General features: G+C 41.0%; 1 protein-coding gene across 2 annotated transcripts in view; it reads left to right on the plus strand.

Moving 5' to 3' along the window:
• Positions 1-20,432, plus strand: part of GCLC (glutamate-cysteine ligase catalytic subunit) — a 37,173-nt gene extending 16,741 nt beyond the window's left edge. For both annotated transcript variants that reach the window (XM_074581615.1, XM_074581616.1), the window contains exons 4-16: positions 1,408-1,521; positions 4,208-4,266; positions 4,350-4,486; positions 7,869-7,943; positions 8,833-8,949; positions 9,816-9,954; positions 10,522-10,634; positions 11,312-11,404; positions 12,136-12,240; positions 14,466-14,547; positions 14,653-14,756; positions 14,859-14,979; positions 18,724-20,432. In XM_074581615.1, the coding sequence (XP_074437716.1) occupies positions 1,408-1,521; positions 4,208-4,266; positions 4,350-4,486; positions 7,869-7,943; positions 8,833-8,949; positions 9,816-9,954; positions 10,522-10,634; positions 11,312-11,404; positions 12,136-12,240; positions 14,466-14,547; positions 14,653-14,756; positions 14,859-14,979; positions 18,724-18,929 (1,465 nt within the window). In that variant the 3' untranslated portion in view covers positions 18,930-20,432. The remainder of the gene's footprint in view (positions 1-1,407; positions 1,522-4,207; positions 4,267-4,349; positions 4,487-7,868; positions 7,944-8,832; positions 8,950-9,815; positions 9,955-10,521; positions 10,635-11,311; positions 11,405-12,135; positions 12,241-14,465; positions 14,548-14,652; positions 14,757-14,858; positions 14,980-18,723) is intronic.
• Positions 20,433-22,202: the final 1,770 nt, after the last annotated feature.

The following is a 22,202-nucleotide window of genomic DNA, read 5'->3' on the forward strand; positions in this document are numbered from 1 at the left end:
TTGTGGGTTTGGGGTTTTTTACTACGTTCTCTCTACATTAATATATACATATGCCTGTGTGCGTCTGTGCATATACATGTGTGTATAATAAATAAAATAAAATCTGTGCATCTGAAAAGACAAAAAAACTTGCTGACAGAAGAAAGGTAAAGAATACTTATTAAAATAACTCAGTTAAAAATGAACAAACCTGAAAATGCTTAAATATGAAAAAATACAAGCTTAGAAGCTGAATGAGTATCCCGAGTTCTTAAATCTGTGAGCCCTCACTACTGGACCGAAAAGGTGTTTTCTTTCTTGAGGGATGGAGTGATATTGCACTTACATAATTAGTGAAGACAGGTTTAGATGTTGTAGGACAACTTCTGTACCTAACCCAGGAGGATGCAGCAAATAGCGACATGCGTGCTGAACATAAATAATATTTCCAGAAATGTGAGTGTTTCCTGGTATTTTGAGTAGTTTGCTTGTAGTTGTATTAGCCAACCCTTTTTATACATCAAACTACTAGAGCCTCTTGAGATAGCGTAATCTTTGTCCTTTATACTGTGCAGCATGGAGAAACTAATCTTCTGCAATTTTACCTCCAACTTCTCAAATGCTCTTTTGTTTCAGTTGCACTGAAAACCTACTGGTTCTTGTTTCAGATGAGTGTTAAACTTACAATGGAGGTTACAAAGGAGAGGGTTGTATTCTGATTTACTTGCATATCTGTCAGCATTTTTCACGTAATAGTGTAATTTTTCTCTGCTTATTACATTTCTCTCATTTATGGGGTCTTTCAGAGTTCCAAAATCACAAACTACTGTGAGACTTGGGATGTATGTATCACTTGAAATTACCTCGAATTCTTACAGAGTTGGTTAGGTACATCTTTTTAAGTAGATTGTTGGGAGCAGAGCTAGATAAATTACTTCACCAATCAACATTAACCTGCGCCCTCTAGAGAAACTGTTTAAGGCGCAGAATGCAGCTGCACGTCAGTATTAACGATGAGTGCCCACACACTAAAATGTATGTACTTTGCATAATACTATGAAGTTTCTTGCTGCAGCCACTGGAAAGATCTGTGTTTACTGTCCAGTGATAGGGGAGTAGTTTTTAAAACACTCACCCCCTCCCCTTTTTTTTAACCACTACTTAAGCTGGTTGTTGGCAAGCGCCGGCCTTTTTACAGCAACTGTTTTAAGACCCCTTTCTGGTAATTCCACATGTACAGTTAGCAGTCTTGAAAAGTGCTTCAGAAATACTTAGAGTAGATGCAAGGTTTTGGTTTTTTTTTTTTAAAAAAAAAACACCTCCTTTTATTCCTTTGTCTATGAGAATCCTACTCTCAGATCATCTGACCATTTAAAAAATCATAGTCAGTCTGCATTACAGCTTGGATCTCATTGTTGTATTATATAGGTTAGGGTGTCCTGGGTTTACGCTGCCGGAATATAAGCCAACGCCAGTAGAAGGAGGAGCTTCGAAATCCCTCTTTTTTCCAGATGAAGCCATCAATAAACATCCTAGATTTAGGTAAGAGTATTTTGGGTGTGTGAATGGGAAGCTGAATATTTTTCTGTGCCTAAATATCATAGACATACCTGCAACTTCTTTACGTTGCTGGAATAGAGAGCTATGTGTTGCATAGATAGTTGCTGCAGATACCACTTGAACAGAGATGGTTGTGATGATGTGTTTTCTGTCAAAGTGCCTTAAGAAAGTAAACTGTTAAGTAACTTTATATGGTAGTTCACACCATTATGTAGCAAAAGGTGTTGATTATGCTACTGCAAAATTGTTTCCAGTTCAAAATCCCATGGCTAAGCACTTCCATCACAGTTAATCCAGCTCTTGCTCAGATACGTCACAGCGACATCTCAGTGTAATCAGTAACTTGTCCTCATTACCCTGAAATGGAATCGTAGAGTCATAGAGTCTTCATGGTTGGAAAGGACCTTTGAGATCATCGAGTCGAACCATACACACACACAAAAACCCCAACCCCCTACAATCTCTGCCACTAGAGCATGCCCTGAAGTGCCACATCTAGACGTTTCTTAAATACCTCTAGGGATGGTGACTCAACCACCTCCCTGGGCAGGCTGTTCCAGTGCCTGACCACTCTTTCAGTAAAGGAATTCTTCCTAATATCTAACCTAAACCTCCCCTGCCGCAGCTTCAGACCATTTTCTCTGGTCCTGTCATTGTTCACCTGGGAGAAGAGGCCAACACCCACCTCTCTCCAACCTCCTTTCAGGTAGTTGGAGAGGGCAATGAGGTCTCCCCTCAGCCTCCTCTTCTCCAAACTAAACATGCCCAGCTCCCTCAGCCTCTCCTCATATGACCTGGTCTCCAGACCCCTCACCAGCCTGGTAGCTCTCCTCTGGACACGCTTCAGCACTTCAGTGTCCCTCTTGTACAGAGGGGCCCAGAACTGAACACAGGACTCGAGGCGAGGCCTCACCAGTGCCGAGTACAGAGGCACCATCACTTCCCTGCTCCTGCTGGCCACGCTATTCCTGATACAAGCCAGAATGCTGTTAGCCGCCTTGGCCACCTGGGCACACTGCTGGCTCATGTTAAGCTGGCCGTCCACCAGCACCCCCAGGTCCTTTTCTGCTGGGCAGCTTTCCAGCCACTCTTCCCCAAGCCTGTAGCGTTGCTTGGGGTTGTTGTGACCGAAATGCGGGACCCGGCACTTGGCCTTATTAAATCTCATACAGTTGGCCTTGGCCCATCGATCCAGCCTGTCCAGGTCCCTCTGTAGAGCCTTCCTACCCTCAAGCAGATCAACACTCCCACCTAGTTTGGTGTCATCTGCAAACTTACTGAGGGTGCACTCAAGCCCCTCATCCAGATCAGTGATAAAGATATTAAACAAAACTGGCCCCAAAACTGAGTCCTGAGGGACACCACTGGTGATCGGCCGCCAAGAGGATTTCACCCCACAACTCTCTGGGCACGGCCATCCAGCCAGCGCACAAGAGTGCATTTGTCTATGCCATGATTCGCCAGCTTCTCCAGGAGAATGCTGTGGGGGACGGTGTCAAAGGCCTTACCAAAGTCCAGATAGACAACGTCCACAGCCTTCCCCGCATCCAGAAGGCAGGTCACATGGTCATAGAAAGAGATCAGGTGGGTTAAGCAGGACCTCCCTTTCCTAAACCCATGCTGGCTGGCCCTGATCCCTTGGCTGCCCTGCACTTGCCGTGAGAGCTCACTCAAGATGATCCTCTCCATGATCTTTCCTGGTACCGAGGTCAGGCTGACAGGCCTGTAGTTCCCCGGATCCTCCTTCCAACCCTTCTTGTAGATGGGCGTCACATTAGCCACCCTCCAGCCATCTGGCACCTGCCCTGTTGACCAGGATTGTTGATAAATGATGGGAGAGAGGCTTGGTGAGCTCTCCCACCGGCTCCCTGAGTACTCTTGGGTGAATCCCATCTGGCCCCATAGATTTATGTGTGTCTGCAGTGTGTCTGCAGAAGCAAATCATTGACTACTTCCTCCTGGATTATGGGTGCATTGTTCTGCTCTCCATCCTTCCAGCTCAGGAGGCTGAACACCCTGGGGATAGCTGGTCTGACTATTGAAGATGGAGGCAAAGTAGGCATTAAGTATCTTAGCCTTCTCGTCCTTGGTAGCAACTTTTCCCCCCCTCCCTGCATCCAGTAATGGATGGAGATTCTCCCTGGCTCTCTTTTTGTTGATGTATTTATAAAAAGTTTTTTTGTTGTCCTTAATGTTAGTGGCCAAGTTGAGCTCCAGCTGGGCTTTTGCCTTCCTAATTTTCTCTCTGTATAACCTAATGAGATCTCTGTACTCCTCCTGAGTTGCCTGTCCCTTCTTCCAAAGGTGGTAAACCCTCCTTTTATTCCTAAATCCCATCAGAAGTTCCTTGTTCATCCAGGCTGGCCATTTTCCCTGCCCTTTAGACTTGCGACCCTTGGGGACAGCCCGCTCCTGGGCCTTTAAGATTTCCTTCTTGAAGAGCGTCCAGCCTTCCTGGACCCCTTTGCCATTCAGCACTATATCCCAAGGGACTCTCTCAACCAACTAGTTCCTTAAACTAGGAAAAGAAGTATCCCAAAGAAAAATGCTCAAAATAAATAGAAAGCTGACATTCTGAAACCCTGAGAATTGATGAGAAACTAATTTCAAAACCATTTGCTTAAAGAGAAACTGTCAGACATTTCAGCAAACTTTTTTTTTTTTGTAGTACACTGACCAGAAACATTCGTCACCGAAGAGGAGAAAAGGTTGTGATAAATGTACCAAGTAAGTAAATTCAGTCTATCTTTCTTCTTCTTCAAAGTAGCTGTTCAATCTAATGCTCTGGGTTACCTCCATTTTCCACACAGTATTTAAAGACAAGAACACGCCATCACCATTTATCGAAACGTTTCCTAATGACGATGGAGAAGCAGCAAAAGCAGCAAAGCCGGACTATATATACATGGATGCTATGGGTTTTGGAATGGGAAACTGTTGTCTTCAGGTAAAGTGCATCTGCTTTCAAGGTGTTACTGAATGTTGTCTTTCCTAAACGCTTCCCTTTTTAAGACTTGCCTTATGTCTAATTTCTCTAGCTTAATTCAACTAGTGTGGCAAAAGGAGGAATAAAACAACAAATTTAATCTTCTACCTGATAACGTAGTCTTAAAATACAGGTTTCTTTGCTTGCATTATGTTTATTTTCTACTAATATTCAAATGTAATTGGATGCCTTGATGAAAGGGTCTCTTGAACTGGTGAAACCCCGTTTGATCGAGCACCTTCTCCTGGAACTCCAGCACTTTTCAAGTGTGAAAGACCATCTTTTACTGTGGTCTTCTTTCAGGCATGACCAAAGGACGCTGTGGGGATGGAAACTGAGCTGTCTTGTAGGAGCGTGTGGGATTTTTTTAGTTATTCATTTTGGGGTTTTTTTTCCCCTCTCCCCATATGTAGAACAGCAAAAGCAAGGAGTGACAAGAAGTCATTGGAATATCCTAATTCTGTGAAATTATAATAAAAAAATATATATTTACAAACAGCACATCTGTATAAAATTTCTCATTCTTAAATATTTTTAGCTATCTGCTAAGAAGTCATCTTCTTGCTGCTTGTACCATGAACCTACCAAATTCACACGGGTAACTGTCTTCTGTTACTGCGTGCTGGGAGACATTTTTGGATCTGTTTTGTCCCATTAACGCATGCCCACTCTTTATTGTTTTCATTCATCTTCCTAAGTTACTACTATTTTATGGTATCCTCCGTTTAAATGCAGGTACTGCATCTTGGGAGTGCTTTAATTCTTTCAATATCTGTTTGTTTTAAATGTTTCTCTATCATAGTAACATGATGCTAGGGGCTGATGGCTTAGGTCGTAGCAAAGTATTTGACTGTTGATACCACTGCCATCTTGGAAGCAGAGCTAAGAAGAGGATACTGTTAAGTTTCTAGGGGCCTAAAGGAAATTCTCCAGCTCCTTTTGTTTCACAGCACGGGCAGAAATAACCCCATTCAGAACACTTCCCTTTGAGAAATTACAGAAAGTGAATAAATAAAATGTTCTTGACAGCAGCCAAGTGTGATTTCTTGTCACGAAGGTAAAATAGGGAGGATCTGATGAAGTAGTAAAGTGTACATGATACTGCGTGTTGTTACAAGGTGTAAAGTTTGATATGGTCTGTTTTGTACCATGTCTTTCTTACTTAAGTCCAATAAAAGAAATATAGCCTTACCATTCAGTCATTGTCTGAACTTGTTTAAAAATGTATTAAATTCCTTTTTATGGAATACCATTTTACTATTCCCCATTTTTGTAATCAGTGGTCAAATTCGTTAGTTTTGTTATCATCAAAGGGAGAATGAAAAGAAGGCTGGCAGGTGCTATAAGCAGCTACTTGTGTATCAACTGATAATTCTTGATAACGGACTAGAAGAAAACATGTATTCCCCGCTGATTTTTCTGTAAGGTAGTTTGCAGTATGCATGCTTTCTTCTGTGCTCTTTTTTTTTCCTCACTATGCACCAAGCTACCACTTGTTTTGCTGTATTTCCAAGGTTAAAAGTAATGTCCTGATGAGCTCAGTGGGGACACTCTGTGGCAATGGTGGGGTGGGAGCCGCTGCTCCTGCGAAGGGCAAGGCAAACCATTGTGTTCCTGTCCCTTTCGAGGCTTGGTGTCCCTGTGCCTGCTGAGCCTTGTGCTCGTCACTGCTGCTTTCCCCAGTCCTTGCAGTGCCTGCAGCCATCCTCTGGAGAAGACTGCTGTGTGGCCTTTGCCTCTGTAATGGGATGTTTGGCTAGAAACCAGGTGGAATCCCAGACTTAATGTGATTTGGAATAAACATAGAAGGGAAGGGGAGGTGGATATCACTGCATCAGGGGAAAGAGTGTAGGTGTCCTGTCCCATTCCACCGCAAGGCAGGCTCCGTAGTGCTGGAAGTCCAAAATTAGTGATGAGAAATCATTCTTAGCTGCTTCTCTGCAAAGAGAATTAAATAGTCCTAGCTTTTCAAAGTGTGTTGTGTTGTTTTTTCTGATAGCCACTTGAAGGATAAACACAGAAGAAACACTTTCTCTACCGCACACCATTTTTCTAATTGGGGATGTTTTAATGAATGTTGGCTGCAAAACAAACACAAACAAATCCCATATTCCCCCCACACTCAAAAAAAAAAAAAAAAAAAAAAAAAAAAAAAAAAAACACCACCACCACTGAGCCCACGCGTGAACTCAGAAGTTTTTTGGGTTTTGGGGCTTTTTGTTGGTTGGGTTTTTTTAAGCTTACTTGGGGATTGGGTTGGTCTTCAGTGGCAGACTGAGAAGAACCTGTGTGTTTTGTGGGACTCTATAATTGTAATCCATGGAAGAGGAAAGTCTGTGTTCGGCTGGCATTCTTCAGGACAGTGAGCAGAGATGGTGATTTATGGCTGAAGCCTGTTGTGCCATAATGTGATAGTGGTACAGGGATACACTGCCATCTAAGTTATCTTCTGCTCTGTAAATATGTAAACTACAAAGAAAGAGAGAGAGGCTTTTAATCTGATTAGTGTCTTTTAACAGTTTTGAGGCCATTGATTCCCCTCTGCATTTTTAAAATGCATGAAGTGTTGGTTTGGCAAATCTGGAGGTTAAGGTCTGCTGCTAGAAATGCATCTCATGTTTGATGCTGCTCTGAGCAAATTTCAGCAGAAGTTGCAAAGAAGTTATATCTTCTAGTGGCCTATATGTGGCAGGGCTTCCATATCATTAACGGCTTCTGCAAATAACACTTCTTCTCCATCTTTTGCTGTGTCCTGGTCTCTAATACAGGCAAAACCTAACTCTCTTTTTTTTTTTTTTTTTTTTTTTTTTAATAAAAGTTGTAGTAGGCACGAAAATATTTACTTTTCACGGTTTGGCAGGATCAAACAAAGGCATCTTGAAGTGTTCTTTAAAACAGGATTAGCTGTCACACAAAACAAATGTTACATGTACAATACTTTCTGACTTGTTCTAAGTAGGCTCCTGGCTTATTTCCTGAAGGTGCATTACTGACCCTTGTGTATTGTAAATGTTAACTCGATTTTCTTTGGTTCTGGCAAGTGTTTGTATATTTAGCCTTGGAGCCCAAGCTTTATGGTCTGAAATCTTTTAATGAACATGGAAATGGTCTGGAAAAAAGCTTTCGATAAAAATGCTGCTGATAGATGGGGCAAAAGTTTGTCCAAGAATTGGGGGGTGGGAACCCACACAAAAAACTCCGCCCAAAATCAACCAAACAAAAGAACCCCTTAAAATTCTTGCTATTTAAATTGCTTTATTATATCATTGATTGTAAATTTAGGAAGGCTGTGCTTGCATTTTGATTATAAAAACTGTGGTAGCAATTGTACTTCTTCCAACAGGTAACATTCCAGGCGTGCAGCATTTCTGAAGCAAGGTATCTCTATGATCAGCTGGCCACGATCTGTCCCATTGTGGTAAGTAATGGACTTCTATCACATCAGCTCTTTGTTGTGTGAAAGCCACTACATGTAAAAAAATAAATTCTGAACTTAAAAAAAACTTGAATGCTGTTCACAAATTTGGTACTCTAGGAGAAGTCAGTCCCTTGCTAGATTGTCACATGAGCAGTGTGATTTATTTACTATCCAAACAACACTGCAGAACAGATGATGTCTGTTTCTTCTCCTCTGCCCTCCCTCCCACATGCATGAGACTCTTGTTGAGTAGTTCTAGAAATACATTTGGGGCGGTTTTTCATTAAAACAAGACAAGGTTGCTCCTTAAAACAATTTTTAATTTTTCAACTCTGGTCTGGTGTTACAAAGGGTTTCATCTTAAATTGTTTAAGTCTGTCCCTTTTCTAAATACGTGGTCATAACCAGGTGTTTATAACAGATGTTATAAAAATAAAGTAGTGGTCTGGTCTAGGTGGTGAGCAGATCCTGCTCTGGGTGAGTTGTGTTCCACCTGTGTTGCTCAGGTGCTTGGTCAAACAAAAATAAAAAATAAAAAGATTGCCAGGTGAACTGCTGGAGTTTGGAAATGTGCGAGCAGAATACTTGCTGATTTTTCCCTAAATTGCTTCTAGCTATATCATCTTTGTGTTCCTTAAATGCTGATCTGTAGAGGTAATAAATCTGGAGAGAGTCAGATGCCACTTCAATAATACTAACCCTTCATCTGGGCATTTTCTAGAGATGGCAGGTGAGAGAATTGTGGTTGTGCAGGCTTTGGCTGTACGTTAAACTGAAGTATATGCTTTATTACTTCTGGACTAGCAAGTTTCCTTTTCCAGTGGGGTTGTATTTTGCTTTTGGTTCCTTGGCTGGTCCTTTGTTTTCATATCAGGCTGTTTTATTTTAGATGGCGTTGAGTGCTGCATCTCCGTTCTACAGAGGCTACGTGTCTGACATTGACTGTCGCTGGGGAGTGATCTCTGCATCTGTAGATGATCGAACGCGAGAAGAGAGGGGGCTAGAGGTAAGTAATGTTAGGTAGTAGATGTCTGGGTTTTTTCAGGCAAAAAAAGTTAAATCTCTTTAGTATCAAACTCTATTTGTGCTCATCAGAATCCCTAATGAGGGAACATGGCAGTCTTTGTGGTAAATATAGGAGAGATGGTGTAAACATTCACCTTGGTTGTATAGTTTGTGTTAGCATGTAAATACATATTTTTAGTTAGGTAGGGAATCCCAGTAGAACTCCAGTTGCTCCTCCACAGCTTGCTGAAAAGGTCCCCCTGTAATGAAACTGTGCAGTCTGGGCTTGAGCCCAAAAAGCAAAAATTGCTTTCCATTAAGTATCAGGTGCTGCTTGAGTAATCCAGTATTATAAACTAGAACTGCGTGAAAAGAGTCAGTTGTCAGAACTTGAACTTAAGGAATTTCTCCAAGCAGGAATTGGCACTCAAGGCACTTAGAAAATTATAGAGGGGAAAAAAAAAATTAAAAATCTACTTAAAATGGGTAGTTCAGGAAATATTTCAAAAGCATCTGTAACAATGTGTGCATAGTAAACTGTATTGGTATGTGTTGCAATAGGTATAATAATGCTTTCCAAGTACTCAGGGTAATGGTATACTACATCAGGAAAATGTTTCCGCTTTTAGACACTTCTAGTCAATGTGTGATGGCTGGGTTTTTTGCTCAGATACGTACATCTGCAAACAAAATAGTCATAATTACAGGATGCTTTCTGTTAAGCCTGCTTAAGACTTTGAATAATTTTAATTGAGGCTGTAGGGTTTTTTAAACAGGATATAATTCTCACGTAAGTGTCATTAGTGAGCAAAACTTAGGTAACATTGTTAACAAGCTGTTAAAATATTGTATTCTTAAATTATATAGCCACTGAAGAACAACCATTATAGAATCAGTAAATCCAGATATGATTCCATAGACAGTTATCTATCTGAATGTGGTGAGAAATACAATGACATTGATTTGACAATAGACAAAGATATCTACGAGCACCTAATAAAGGAAGGTAAGTGTTTGCTTCATTATGAGCAGGTTAAGAATTATGCTTGCAGTGTGTTGGGGATATTTTCCATTTTCGTTCTTGTTTGTTTTCAATCATCGTGCATCACTCAGAGTGATTCCTACTCAGGAAGTATCTGTGTAATGTGGTCTTGAGAGTTGGTTTCGTTGGGTTTTATTTTTTTGGGTTTTTTTGTTTTGTTTTTTTTTTTAAAGTATTCATTTGTAACAGAAAATGTCCCTAATTCCAGCTTGAGAAGCTCAGTATTTGACTCATTAATGTTTTATCTTTGTGGAGAGAGCAGAACTGATTTAGGAAACATGGCACAGAGGTGCATCAGAAAACAGGAAGAACGGCAGCCATGCCAATATTGAGCTGCCATTTCTGAAGATTTCTTTTTTTTTTCTCTTTAATAATTTCCTTCCTTCCAAAAATCATCATTTAAACTTTAACAGGATGTGGTGGGTTGAGGTAGCATTGCAGAGTTGGATGTTTTCAGTCTTGTAAAACAAATAATTTCCTAGAACCTACTTTGCTATGTGTGAATTGTTTGTTTGAATTTTCATTTTGTAGGTATTGACCACCTTTTGGCACAGCATATTGCACACTTGTTCATTCGAGACCCATTGACTTTGTTTGAGGAGAAAATACATCTAGATGATGCAAATGAATCCGACCATTTTGAGGTTGTGTCTGATTTAGAGGAATTTAATAAATATATAAATAAAATTGCTTATTCTTTATAGTACTGCTTCATTGAAGATGGCTATATTAGCTTAGATATTTTTTTTCCTGAGTTTTTCACTTCAACTAGTTCTTTAGCATATGACTTTGCAGTTATAAGCACATTTTTTTCTTTGTTTTATCATTTATTTAGGAGAAGGTGGTGGCTTATAGTTTAAGCTCAATAAAATATGAAGAGCCCAAACTATAGCTATGTATATAAGTGTTATGTGGAACTGTCTTTTTTTTAATGGCTTCCTAAAAACTGTTTTGTATGTCATTTACATATAAATATGTAACAGCTTTATGAAATAATAGCTATGGTAAGATTCGTTGTTTTTAGTTTGGGATGCATCAACCCCTCACAAAAAAAAATTCATCTAAATCTAAGCCCCCTAATATTTTATACATAATCCTCAAACAAAATAGTATAAGAAGTGTAACGTTTTTGCTCTTAGAATGGGTAGTTACACTGTGGTTTATAGGAAGTCATGCCACTTTAGTTTGGAAGTGCTTCTCTAACTTGATGGGCTGTTCCAGGGAAACTATTATGACTCTAGTTACCTGCTTATTCTTCTTTGTTTATATTATAGAATGATGCTTATCTTGATTGTGACAGACTGTTTCGTGTGCTTTGCAGAATATTCAATCTACAAATTGGCAGACAATGAGGTTTAAGCCACCTCCTCCAAATTCAGACATTGGATGGAGAGTGGAATTCAGACCTATGGAGGTAAGGAAGGCTTCAGTGTACACAAAAGTTTCCTTTTAAGTGGAAAAGTACCAGGCATTCTGCCATCCAGTATCAAACCCTTATTACTATGCTGTGTTTTCTCCCCTCTGAATTGCTAGATGCAAGTGAAGTGGACAGCAGTGTTTAATCAGACATGGACTGTGGGAATGTAACTGACAGGAGAATCCACTGCAGCGCAGCAAAGCATGCTAATGGATTTGGGCTGATGGGGAAAGGAATTAGGCTTGCGTTAAAGCAACAGTAAACAAAGCCCCATTTAGCTTCTGGGGACTGTATTTCTCCAGTACTTTTCCTGATACTGAACAATTCCACCGCCATTGTTCTGTTTTTCACAAGTTACTTTATTTTATAGCTGTCTATTTCTGAGCTCTCTGAATTTAATCCCTTTAAAGTGGAAATTTAAAAGCTATTATACATTTGTAATTACACAGAGAGCCTGAAGGTACAAGTTATTAGACAGGCTTTTGAAACGCAAATGTGTTTTGGCATTGGATTAAAGGGTTGAGTTTGAAGTGTGCATGCATTGTGCATTTGAAGTCACTGATGATGATTCCAGCTTGTGCATCACATCTCTGCTAGTAGCATGTGTGTAAATGCAAGTACCAACGTGAATGTTTGAGTCAAACTGTCTTAAACTCTCCCAGATATTTATCACTTCCATGAGTGTCTTCCCACTAAAATAGTTTAATCTCTAATCCTTTCATGTCTAGGTCCAGTTAACAGACTTTGAAAATTCTGCCTATGTTGTGTTCGTCGTATTGCTAACCAGAGTGATTCTGTCATATAAACTGGATTTTCTCATTCCGTTGTCTAAGGTAGGTGTGAAAGATCAGCTCTATTGGAGCTAAATGCAGCACAGTTGCATCAAGACTGATTTTTATCCTCTGCGAGCTAGGAGCTGATATTTGGGCGCTTACAGAACAGTCACTTTTATCTTTCTGTCAGTTTTCATCTGTACCAGTACTTTGAATCAATTTCAACTCTACAGTGTTAAACAAATATTTTACTGCTGCCTCATGGAATTGAGCTTACAGATATATACTGTGGGAATTTATGTGGTGACTAACAGTGTCTGACTACTGCAGAAACACCATTGTCACAAGACTGTTTTGAGACTGGGAAAGGGCATGTTTCCCTCGTTTTACATGTGGGGAAAATAATCTGTGGATGTCAAAATAAAAACTTAAGATATTTATTTTAACATGGCTGTTGCCTATGGCTGTTCGTGTTCTTGTTTTCTATTTTGTTTGTATCTGGTGGAGAGGGAAAGGAGTGGGAGGTGTCTCTGCCCATGTAGCTGGGTTGGAACTAGATGATCTTTAAGGTCTCTTCCAATTTTAAACATTCTATGATTCTGTGCTTAGTGTTATACAGTATTTTAGTGAAAACAAATACTGCTGATTCTGGTCACAATTGTGACTTGTGCTTGCACAGACCAGCCATGCAAAAATGCACTTTTTCCTTAATTTTGTCCTCACAATTGTTGAACTGTTTTGGGTGAAATTGTCCTTGCACGTCTTCTTTCTGAGGCACCTAGCCAGAAAATGTCTCTAAATGGATAGTCCTGCAATGTTATAGGTAACTTTGAGAGGTCTCGTAGGGCAGAAGGCTTCTGACAGACTGCATACTGAAAATGCTGCCAGTGCTGGCTACAGCATAATAGTATCCTGTGGCTTTTCTTGTGTTTTTAATTAAAATGGAGAAAAATACTCAAGTTGTAAATTAACAGTAATCATACCATACAGTTGGTATGATTTCTAAAAGGAGGAATTTTCTTCCTGATGTCAGGGAGTTTGGACTTTGTAAATATGCAGCAATTTAGCGCTTATAGTTCATAATTACATTGTTATTTGGAATGCCTCAGAAGCGCAACATTTTTAACTAATGAATACTGGTTCAGGCTGAAAAAGAGATCAGGTGCCGAAAGAACCTGAACAGAGTTGGGGGGCTGGGAGGGGCATAAAATTGCTTGAGCTCGCCAAGCAATTTGGCAGGTAATGCAACAGAGAATTGCACAACCATTGGTAAGCCTGCCTCTTTCAAGTAAAACAATACAGGTTTATGGGGCTAATCTCACACTGATCTCTGCTGTCTGATTGCCTGTGGTTGTACTCCCGTCAGCTAGGACTGGAGTTCTTTCTAACTTTCAAAACAGCCTGTTGTGTAAATAGCTTTCATAATATAAAATGAACGAAAACCGACTTTTGAAAACAAAGCTTTGAAAGGTAAGAAGTGAGTGGAGATTTTGCATTGGCCTCAATTGAAGGTCAAAGAATTCAGGAAATCGTATCCCTTCTTCTGAAGACAATACAGTAAAGCTAATGTCCAAAAGCTGTGTGATGTTAATTCCCTGAGAACATACCGTCCAAAGAACTTGGACAAAATCTTCCATCCAGAAAGGCAGAGCAACGCTTATGTCATTTGCAGAGCGTATGATTAGTGCTTTGTAGTTTGTAGACTTTTTGAGAAGCCTGAAATTTAGACCTTCCTTACAAACAGTCCGAGTTTATCTAACTATCCAACAGATGTTTGGGTATGGAGTTGATACGATTCCCATACAAAGTTACTGGAATTCTGTTTCTGAAAGTTTGTTTAATGCAGTGATAACTCTTCTAAAGACTTCAGTGATTCTGTTAATAAAAGCAGCAAACTGTGGTTAGGGAAATGGCAATTTTATTCTTCTGTACTCATTTAAATTGCATGTAAATATGGAAGGAAGTCTGCCAGACGGGATGCAAGCTGTTAATCACAGCTGTTCCTGTGTTTTCATGCAAACTTAAGAGATTAGTGTAGCATGTTCTAACATAATACCATTACCTTTTCTTGCTGGAGGCCTAATTTCACAGAACATCATCTCTTTGTGGTTTTGCCCAGGGCTCCTGAAGAATGAAGTAAAACTTATCTCCGCAGCTTGGCCTCTTGTGATGAAATGATAGGAAATACAGTACATGTTTCAACTAATAAGACCAAAATGGTGAGGGTTTGGGAGAATCCTAATTTTCTAAAATGTCACAAATCTCTGAAATACTTCTTTTGCCAGGTGGATGAAAACATGAAGGTGGCCCAGAAAAGAGATGCTGTACGGCAGGGAATGTTTTACTTCAGAAAAGATATTTGCAAAGGTATCACAAGAAGAAATCTGATTAACACTGTTGTGGAATTAGTACATCTAATTCTAATTAGTGGCCTTCTAACCGTTTCTTCCTTTCCCTTTGTCACCCATGAAGGTGGAAACGCTGTTGTGGATGGCTGTGGCTCTGCACAGAACGGGACAGGCACAGACGCAGAAGAGTACACCTTAATGAGCATTGATACAATTATCAATGGGAAGGTCATAGCATCTTATACCTGGAACACACAATTTTCCCCTCTATTCCACCCTCCCAGAAATCAGATCAAGCGTGTTTTATGCTGACTCTGTTCTCTTACATAGGAAGGAGTCTTTCCTGGTTTGATCCCAATTTTGAATTCCTATCTTGAAAACATGGAAGTGGATGTGGACACAAGGTGCACCATCCTAAACTACCTGAAGTTAATAAAAAAGAGAGCATCTGGTATGTTTGACACTTGCGGACATTGATTTTCCTGGCATTTTTCTACTTGGACAGTAATTGGGCTGTTCTCTAGTTTTTGGTTGTGTAAAACTGGTGGCAGCTGTGGCTGGCTGATTAAGTGTTGAATCATAGGAACAAAGGACTGGAGTGTGTTCTCTGGCTTAAATCTAGTCCTGTCTAATTCTCATTATAAATGTTTTGTGATCCATTTTAGAACTTAAATTAGGACTAATTGATGCAGTTACACTACCCTCTAATCTGAATTGTGTCTCCAATCCAAGATTTCTCTTTTTAGCACCACTTACTGCTGCTTTTGCAGTGTATTCCCCACTTTGTAGTTGTTTGCACATATACTAATCCCCTTTGCCTGTCACTTGAGTGTTGTAAGAGTATGTGAGCTGTGTCTGATAGCGACTCCAAAGCGTGCTGCTCCAAAAGATTCGTAAGTCTAAATTCTGGTATGCTAGAGCATGGGACCTACTCTTTAGTTCCCTGATAAGAAAGCCCTTTTGTAAATAGCAAAACTCCTTCAAGGCAGAGCAAAGCAGGCTCTTCCCCATGTTGCAGTGTTTTCAAAGACAGGTGGTATAATGACTCTTTATGCTCCTTTTTAAAATGCAGTGGTATAATGAGTAAAAGATGCAGGCTAAACTTTAATTCAGAACTGGACACACTACACAGTCTGCAGCAGCTTTATATGTGCAAATTCTTTCTATGCCTGCCATGCTGTAAATTTAGCTAGACAGTTAATGTTAGTCTCATAGGTCAAGACACCGCCTCCGCCCCCCCCCCCCCCAGTTTTAACTGAAGTGTTGCATTCCTTCTTCTTAATTCTTGAAAATTGCTGTAGAAGCTTCTAGGTTTAAAGCTGAGGTGGAAATGGGGACTTTCTCTTGCCTGGTAACTCAGTACTTTAGCAGTACTTCAGAATGCTAACAACTTTTAATTAATTAAAGCTTTCACTGTAAATATTCTTTCCTAAGGCTGCTTGTTTGTAGGAGACTTCTGTCCCTCAGGTAATGTAGACAGGGATTTGATGCTTGGCTTAACTGAGGGAGAGAAGAGAAACTGGCAGGAAGAAAACATCTGAGGCACATCAACCTTCAAAACAGCAATGCTTTCAAAACATTCCATTGTTTGTTCTTGTGGCTTTTTCCCTTTAGAAAAATACTGTTGAAAAAACAAGGAATGCATAAATTAGAGGTTTTTTCCAAGAGCTGATGACCTGGGCTTTGACACCCTGTGGCAGCTGTTCCCTGTCCAAAGAACTACTTCGCTACATGGTGCAAAATTGTAGGCGTTGCAAAAGTCAGCTTGTGTATTTACATAGGCCTAAAAGGTGTGGGAGTGATGTAGATAAGAGTCCAGGGTTTATATCTTAACTCTGATGAACTGGAATGGTTTTTAAACGATGCTTCACAAGAATCAGAATACACAGAATAAAAGTCATTAGGTATTGTATTACTGTGCCATGATATTTCTCAATTGTGAGGTTTGGATTATTCCAGATCTCAGTCTTAAATCAAATGTTCCTGAGCTGCAGCCTGTCTAGCATGAGACGTGTCCACAAAGAGTGGCTGTTTTTCAGATTTCTCTTCTCAAATGCTGAACGTGGAGCACTCATGAGAGTTAAACACTGGAACCTTGGCTGCTGTGGCTTTAACCTTGCCCTGACACAGTTCATCTGTGCTTCAGACGCATCTTCTCCTGCAGCACAGCTAGGTATTGCCCTCCTGGTCTCCGTCCAGCTGGTGTATGACTGCCGCCACTCAGTGAAACTACAGATTGGCTAGACAGGCAGCAGTTGCTGACCACCACCAAATATTAATGAAAGCGGTGTTAAGATAGCAGTATCAAGTCATCCTTGTCCTGGCGTGTTCTCCCAGACCCTGGCTGTCTGCAGTGTAGGTGCTTTCTCCACCAAAGGTGGTGCAGTAATCATGGTGCTTGATGACCGTTCACAAACATGATTTTCATGATGGCTTCCTTACCCTTCTTGAAGCACTTACACTTTTGGTCCCCATAAAGTCATACAATAAGAAATGCCACAATTTTATTATATGCTCCTATATAAAATATAATTCCTGTAGTTTTGCATGTTTAAATGCTCTTCACAGTTGCCTTCTAATTGCTGCATTGTAGGATAATGTTTCTCTACTCACATCTCATCAACATTCATGATTTTGCAAACTTCTCAGGTACATTGTTGCTTCCAGACTTGCAATTCCCTTTGTGTTGTCTCTGCTCGTTTGGAAGTTCTCGCACCTTTTGTCAGTCTGTGGTGCTCTTTCCCATTACTTGTATGTTCTTTGAGAGCTGCACGCTGTGTTCACCGTGAAGGCGCTGCAGATTTACACCGGTACAAAAAGGACGCAGAGTGTTTGGGCTGCCTGACCACTAGGTGTCTGTGTTGGTGTTAGCTGGACTGCTCTTCCATCTCCTGCACTTGCGCAGCAGCTTTTAGTCCAAAAATGTGTGTCTCTGCTCCGATCATCTCCCAGCCCCACCAGTTTTCTTGCAGGCCCCCTGCTTTGCGTTGGTTTGAGAAAGTTTTTGTGTGCCTTTTTTTTAGTGCCTTCAACAATAATGCTTCTTGGGTAAATTTATTTCTGCCTTCTTTTTATATAGAAAAGTAAACTCTGGCCTCACTTCTTTAAAACATGACTTCTGTGTTTTGAGGGACATTTTTATTTCTAATAACCTTTTTTATTCTTCTTTTCTTTCCTGTACTTTTCGCAATTCTTCTGATTTGTGTTCATGTAACCCTGTTTAAAACTGCTGATAGGGTATCTTTGAACAGTCTCGGATGCTTTTTGCTTTTCATTTGTGTGTTCTTCCTTGTTCTCCCTAACTTGATTCCTCTTGCTTTTTGTAATATTCTTAAACCAGAGATTTCTGTAGTGGAAGCCCTTGACTCTTTCCAGTCTTACAAGGAAGCTGAGGTTCCAGTAGCTAGCACTGAAAGTTTCTCTCGGCTCCTCAAGCATCCCATCAGCCTACCTTAATGTCTTACTGGCAGAGTTACCTTAAACTTGTATTGCTAAGGTTTGGATTCGGGAGCAAGATGCAGTAGCCTAAACACTGGTGTCCAGCTGGCCTCCAGCTGCTGCTTTACAGGGGTGCAGGTCTGCCGCAAGTGGTGTGCGCCACTTGATGACACATTTGATGATAGAATTGTCGGGGACCCTTAGGCACCTGGTGACTGCCCCGTGGACTGCGTAGTGAAGCAGAGGCAGCGTGTGCAAACCAGGAGTTGGTATAATCAGGAACCAGCCTATTTTTTGCTAGGGGAGCTGCCAGAGGGAGAAAGAATAGTTAGTCAAGGAATACAGAACCAAGCTAGCAGCTGAGTTGCATGGATCAACTACAAAATTGTTTGATATATATGTAGTTGTTGTAGAGGTGTGTGTTGGTTCATCTCATCCAGATTCTCTGTTAAATGACACGTTTAAGACCTCTTGCTGTACGACCTGTTGGTGACACCTATTCCAGTAGCTACTTCTCTCTGCACTCTCTCATTACAACATCTGGAAGTTTGAAGGTCGCACCAGACAAATATAGACTATATGTCAGCTTCATTATGCCTGCAGTTTAGCCATATTTAAAAAGAAATATACATACAGGAATGTGTTTCTCGTGAAGGGATGGACTCTTCATTAATGGTGTATATAATGCGTAGAACTTTAGGTGTCGTACAGCTAAATTAGATGTATAAACTGAAACTTGACTTCCTCTTGCCCACAGGAGAGTTAATGACAGTTGCTCGATGGATGAGGGAATTTATCGCGCAGCATCCAGACTACAAGCAAGACAGCGTGATAACTGATGAAATGAATTACAGCCTTATTTGGAAATGCAACCAAATCGCACAAGGCCAGGCAGAGTGTCCTGAACTATTAGGGGTGGGATTTAATAAGAAACAAAGTGGAAACAAAACTGGCTCTTTGTAATGAATGAAGGTTTCTTAAATAATAGAAAGTTTAAGCCTTTTAGCGAAGCACTAGCAAAGATACTGTGAATCTGGTACAGTTTCATGGTGTGAAGACCAAAACAGGGATACTGCACTATAAAATGGGCCAATCTGCCTAAATATTTGTTTAAGGCATCCTAAAATGGGCATATTCTTATTGTTAAGATTTATACAATGTACATGTAAATAGTAAAATATTTTTATGATTAACATCAATGTATTTTAATAACATTGTATCTAAAGTTATTGTGAATTAGCTTGTAACTTTTTTATGCTTATTCTAGAAAGAAAAATTGTCCCGAACAGCTTTGTAAATGTAATGGTACTTGTATATTATATGCATTCCAGTTACTGAATGTTTACTGTAATTTTTTTAACCTGGAATGTGCTAAGTAATCTACCTTATTGTGTAAGAAAAAAAAATAATCTTCTGGACCTACCTGAATCGCAGATACTTCTTCCTTCCATTTGGGTTTTGAAAGTACGTAAGAGCAGATAAATGCATGTGCATCCCATTTGTTAATCTTTACAGCAGTCGCTCAGTTGCCACAAGACCCACTCATAAACTGTAAAACTCAGAGGAACACATCTGTCTTTATTCAGATAGCGCAAGTCTGCCTGTCTGCACATGCATCGTTCTTTTTTGTTTTTTTTCTTCCCCCCCTCTGAAGCAAATTTGTACGTTAGTGCAGTTCAGAAATTTGCCCGATTTAACAAAAAAGCAGTAACAGGGGAGACATAGTGAAAGAGAGGAGGAAATGAGAGTCGAACGTAAAGCTCTCTACAAAGGAACCAGAGACCCGCTCTGGACTTCACTCCTTAACTGCTTTTTCTCCCATATTGCTGACAATGACGGCAGCACAAAATCAAGCACCTGCCCCTTCTTCCGAAAGGTTGAGTTGCTCGTTTGTCGTTCATTATTACAGATATTTTTGTCAGCATGTTTATTTCTGGTAAGGTACTTTATGTAGATAGCTGAGGTGCCTACATAGCTGTAGGTACAGGCAACTTAATCCCCTCTAGAAAATAGTTATAAAGAAATTATGGAATGCACTAATCCTTTGATTTGGAAGCCAGTGCTGGGAGTGACTGTAAAGTATTTAAATTTTAGCCATTGCAACTTGTAAATAAAGCAAACTTAAGGGGCCTTCTTGATTTAGCTTCTTAACTGACTTCTGGAAGTGAATTGCGTTATGGGCAGATTATGCAACGCTTAATGCAAGCATATATAAATACCTAAGGTGTAATGATTTTTTTAAAAAGAACTAATGGAGAAACTGCAATGAAGAGGTGCACTAAGAAGAAGCTTTTATGTACTGATATTAGACTTTGTTCTGTGTTCCCGAGGTGTGCTTTAGAGAATAAAAAGAATGCTTTTTTTTTTTTCTGCGGTGGTGAATTTGTTTTAACCCAGATGTAGGCATATGCTAATTTAGTTTCTGTAATAAGGAAATAAAAATAAAATTTGCAGTATGTGTTGGTCGCTTGCGTGACTTGAACCCATGTTTGTGGATTCAAAAAAGGAGGCATTGTGTACCTGGCAAGCACAGCTCATCCTGCCCGCTCTTATTTTGTTCACAGTGGAAGTTCTTGGGATTAAGGGCAAATGGTCTGAACCCCTGCAACAGAGAAATCCTTGCTGCTGTCATGGTGGCATCTGTCTGATCGCACAGCGCCAGGTGCTATGCTTGGAAGACCCCTAAAAAAACCTTAGACTGCATTCCTGCTGGTACTGCATCAACATGTGTCCTTTTTCCCTTTCAGTTGACGTTAAATTACCGTTCTGGCCTAGTGGGTGGCCACTGTCCTGTAACTGAGAGAAAATTTTGCCGTGATGCCTAAAAGCTGTGGCTGGAAGTTGCCCTTGTGAGTTCTTGTATGTGTGTTTTCAGAAAGGATGAGAAAGATCAAACACAAAACTGCCACTTGTTCGTTGAGATGTCCATGGTTGTGGTATCTAAGCAGCTTACGGTCCCTAGATGAAGAGTTACGTGTGGCGTGGTGAAGACTCTCGCAGGGCAAACCGGAGTTGCTGCAGGGACAGGGAGAAGCACGCTCTGCCACTAGTTTTGACTATACCTTAGAGGTGGCTGTGTGGTGTCTGCACCCGCTCCGAGGTGGAGAAGCAAGCCCTGGGCCAAGCCTCAAGCTCTGGGTGACCTTTTGCAGAGAGCATGAGAAACTCCCTTGGGCTATGAATTCAGAATTTTTGGTCCTGCAGTCATGATGTGCTTTCACGGAAATAACGACCTTTCCAACAGCCACCTGAGCAAAGGGAGGGGAAGAACCACCAGGCCCCTGAAGTGAAACGTGTCTGGTTCCTTGCCCAGAGACCTTAGCAATGAGTCAGTCATGCACTTCCCGTGATTGCTAATGTTCTGGCCTCAGTTCAACCCCGGTCGTTTGCTTCATGCCTTCCACTCTGTTTTCAGCTCGAAGATCCTGTTGTGATTTCCTGAAGTCCCAAGCAGGATGCTATGGGGCACCCCTTGGGACAGCTGGGGGTCAGCTGTCCCGGCCGCGTCCCCTCTTGCCCACCCCCGGGCTGCTTGCTGGTGACAGGGTGGGAAGAGCCCCAGCCCCGGTGGGTCACCAGCAGTGGTTTAGCCAGAGGTGGAGAGCACAGCGCCTCCCAGGCTGATGCAGGGACAGGGAATGCTGTCCCAGCCCACGGCCATCCTCTGCAACCAGGATCCCTCGTCTGCCCTCCTGCAGCCTGCACAGCATCATGGCGAGGAAGAGGATGGGATATTGGGTTTCCCCCCTCTATTTATTTCCTGTGCAACCTGCTCTAGGTGACCCTGCTCTGGCAGGGGGGTTGGACTAGACGATCTCCAGAGGTCCCTTCCAACCCTATGATTCTGTGATTCTATGATTCTGTGATTCTCCTTTTCCAGGTATCATTATGATTTGGTGGCAGCACAGCCCAACTTTTCCAAATGCAGTTAGCAACACTTCCCAGACAGCTCCAGAGAGCTGGCTTCCCACATGGTTTCCCTAATAAACAAACAATGAAATTGCACAGGAAAAATAGGATTCATTTAGAAATCTGCAATTTGTTCATATTATTTATTAAAAAATCTACTAAAGCTAATGCAAATTTCCTCCTGAGAGAGTTGGGGTTTTTCACCCTGGAGAAGAGAAGGCTCCGGGGAAACCTTATAGCGGCCTTCCAGTATCTGAAGGGGCCCTACAGGACAGATGGGGAGGGACTCTTTATCAGGGAGTGGAGCGATAGGACGAGGGGTAACAG

This window comes from Larus michahellis, chromosome 3 (genome assembly GCF_964199755.1).
Source record: "Larus michahellis chromosome 3, bLarMic1.1, whole genome shotgun sequence".
In the NCBI taxonomy this organism is placed as follows: domain Eukaryota; kingdom Metazoa; phylum Chordata; class Aves; order Charadriiformes; family Laridae; genus Larus; species Larus michahellis.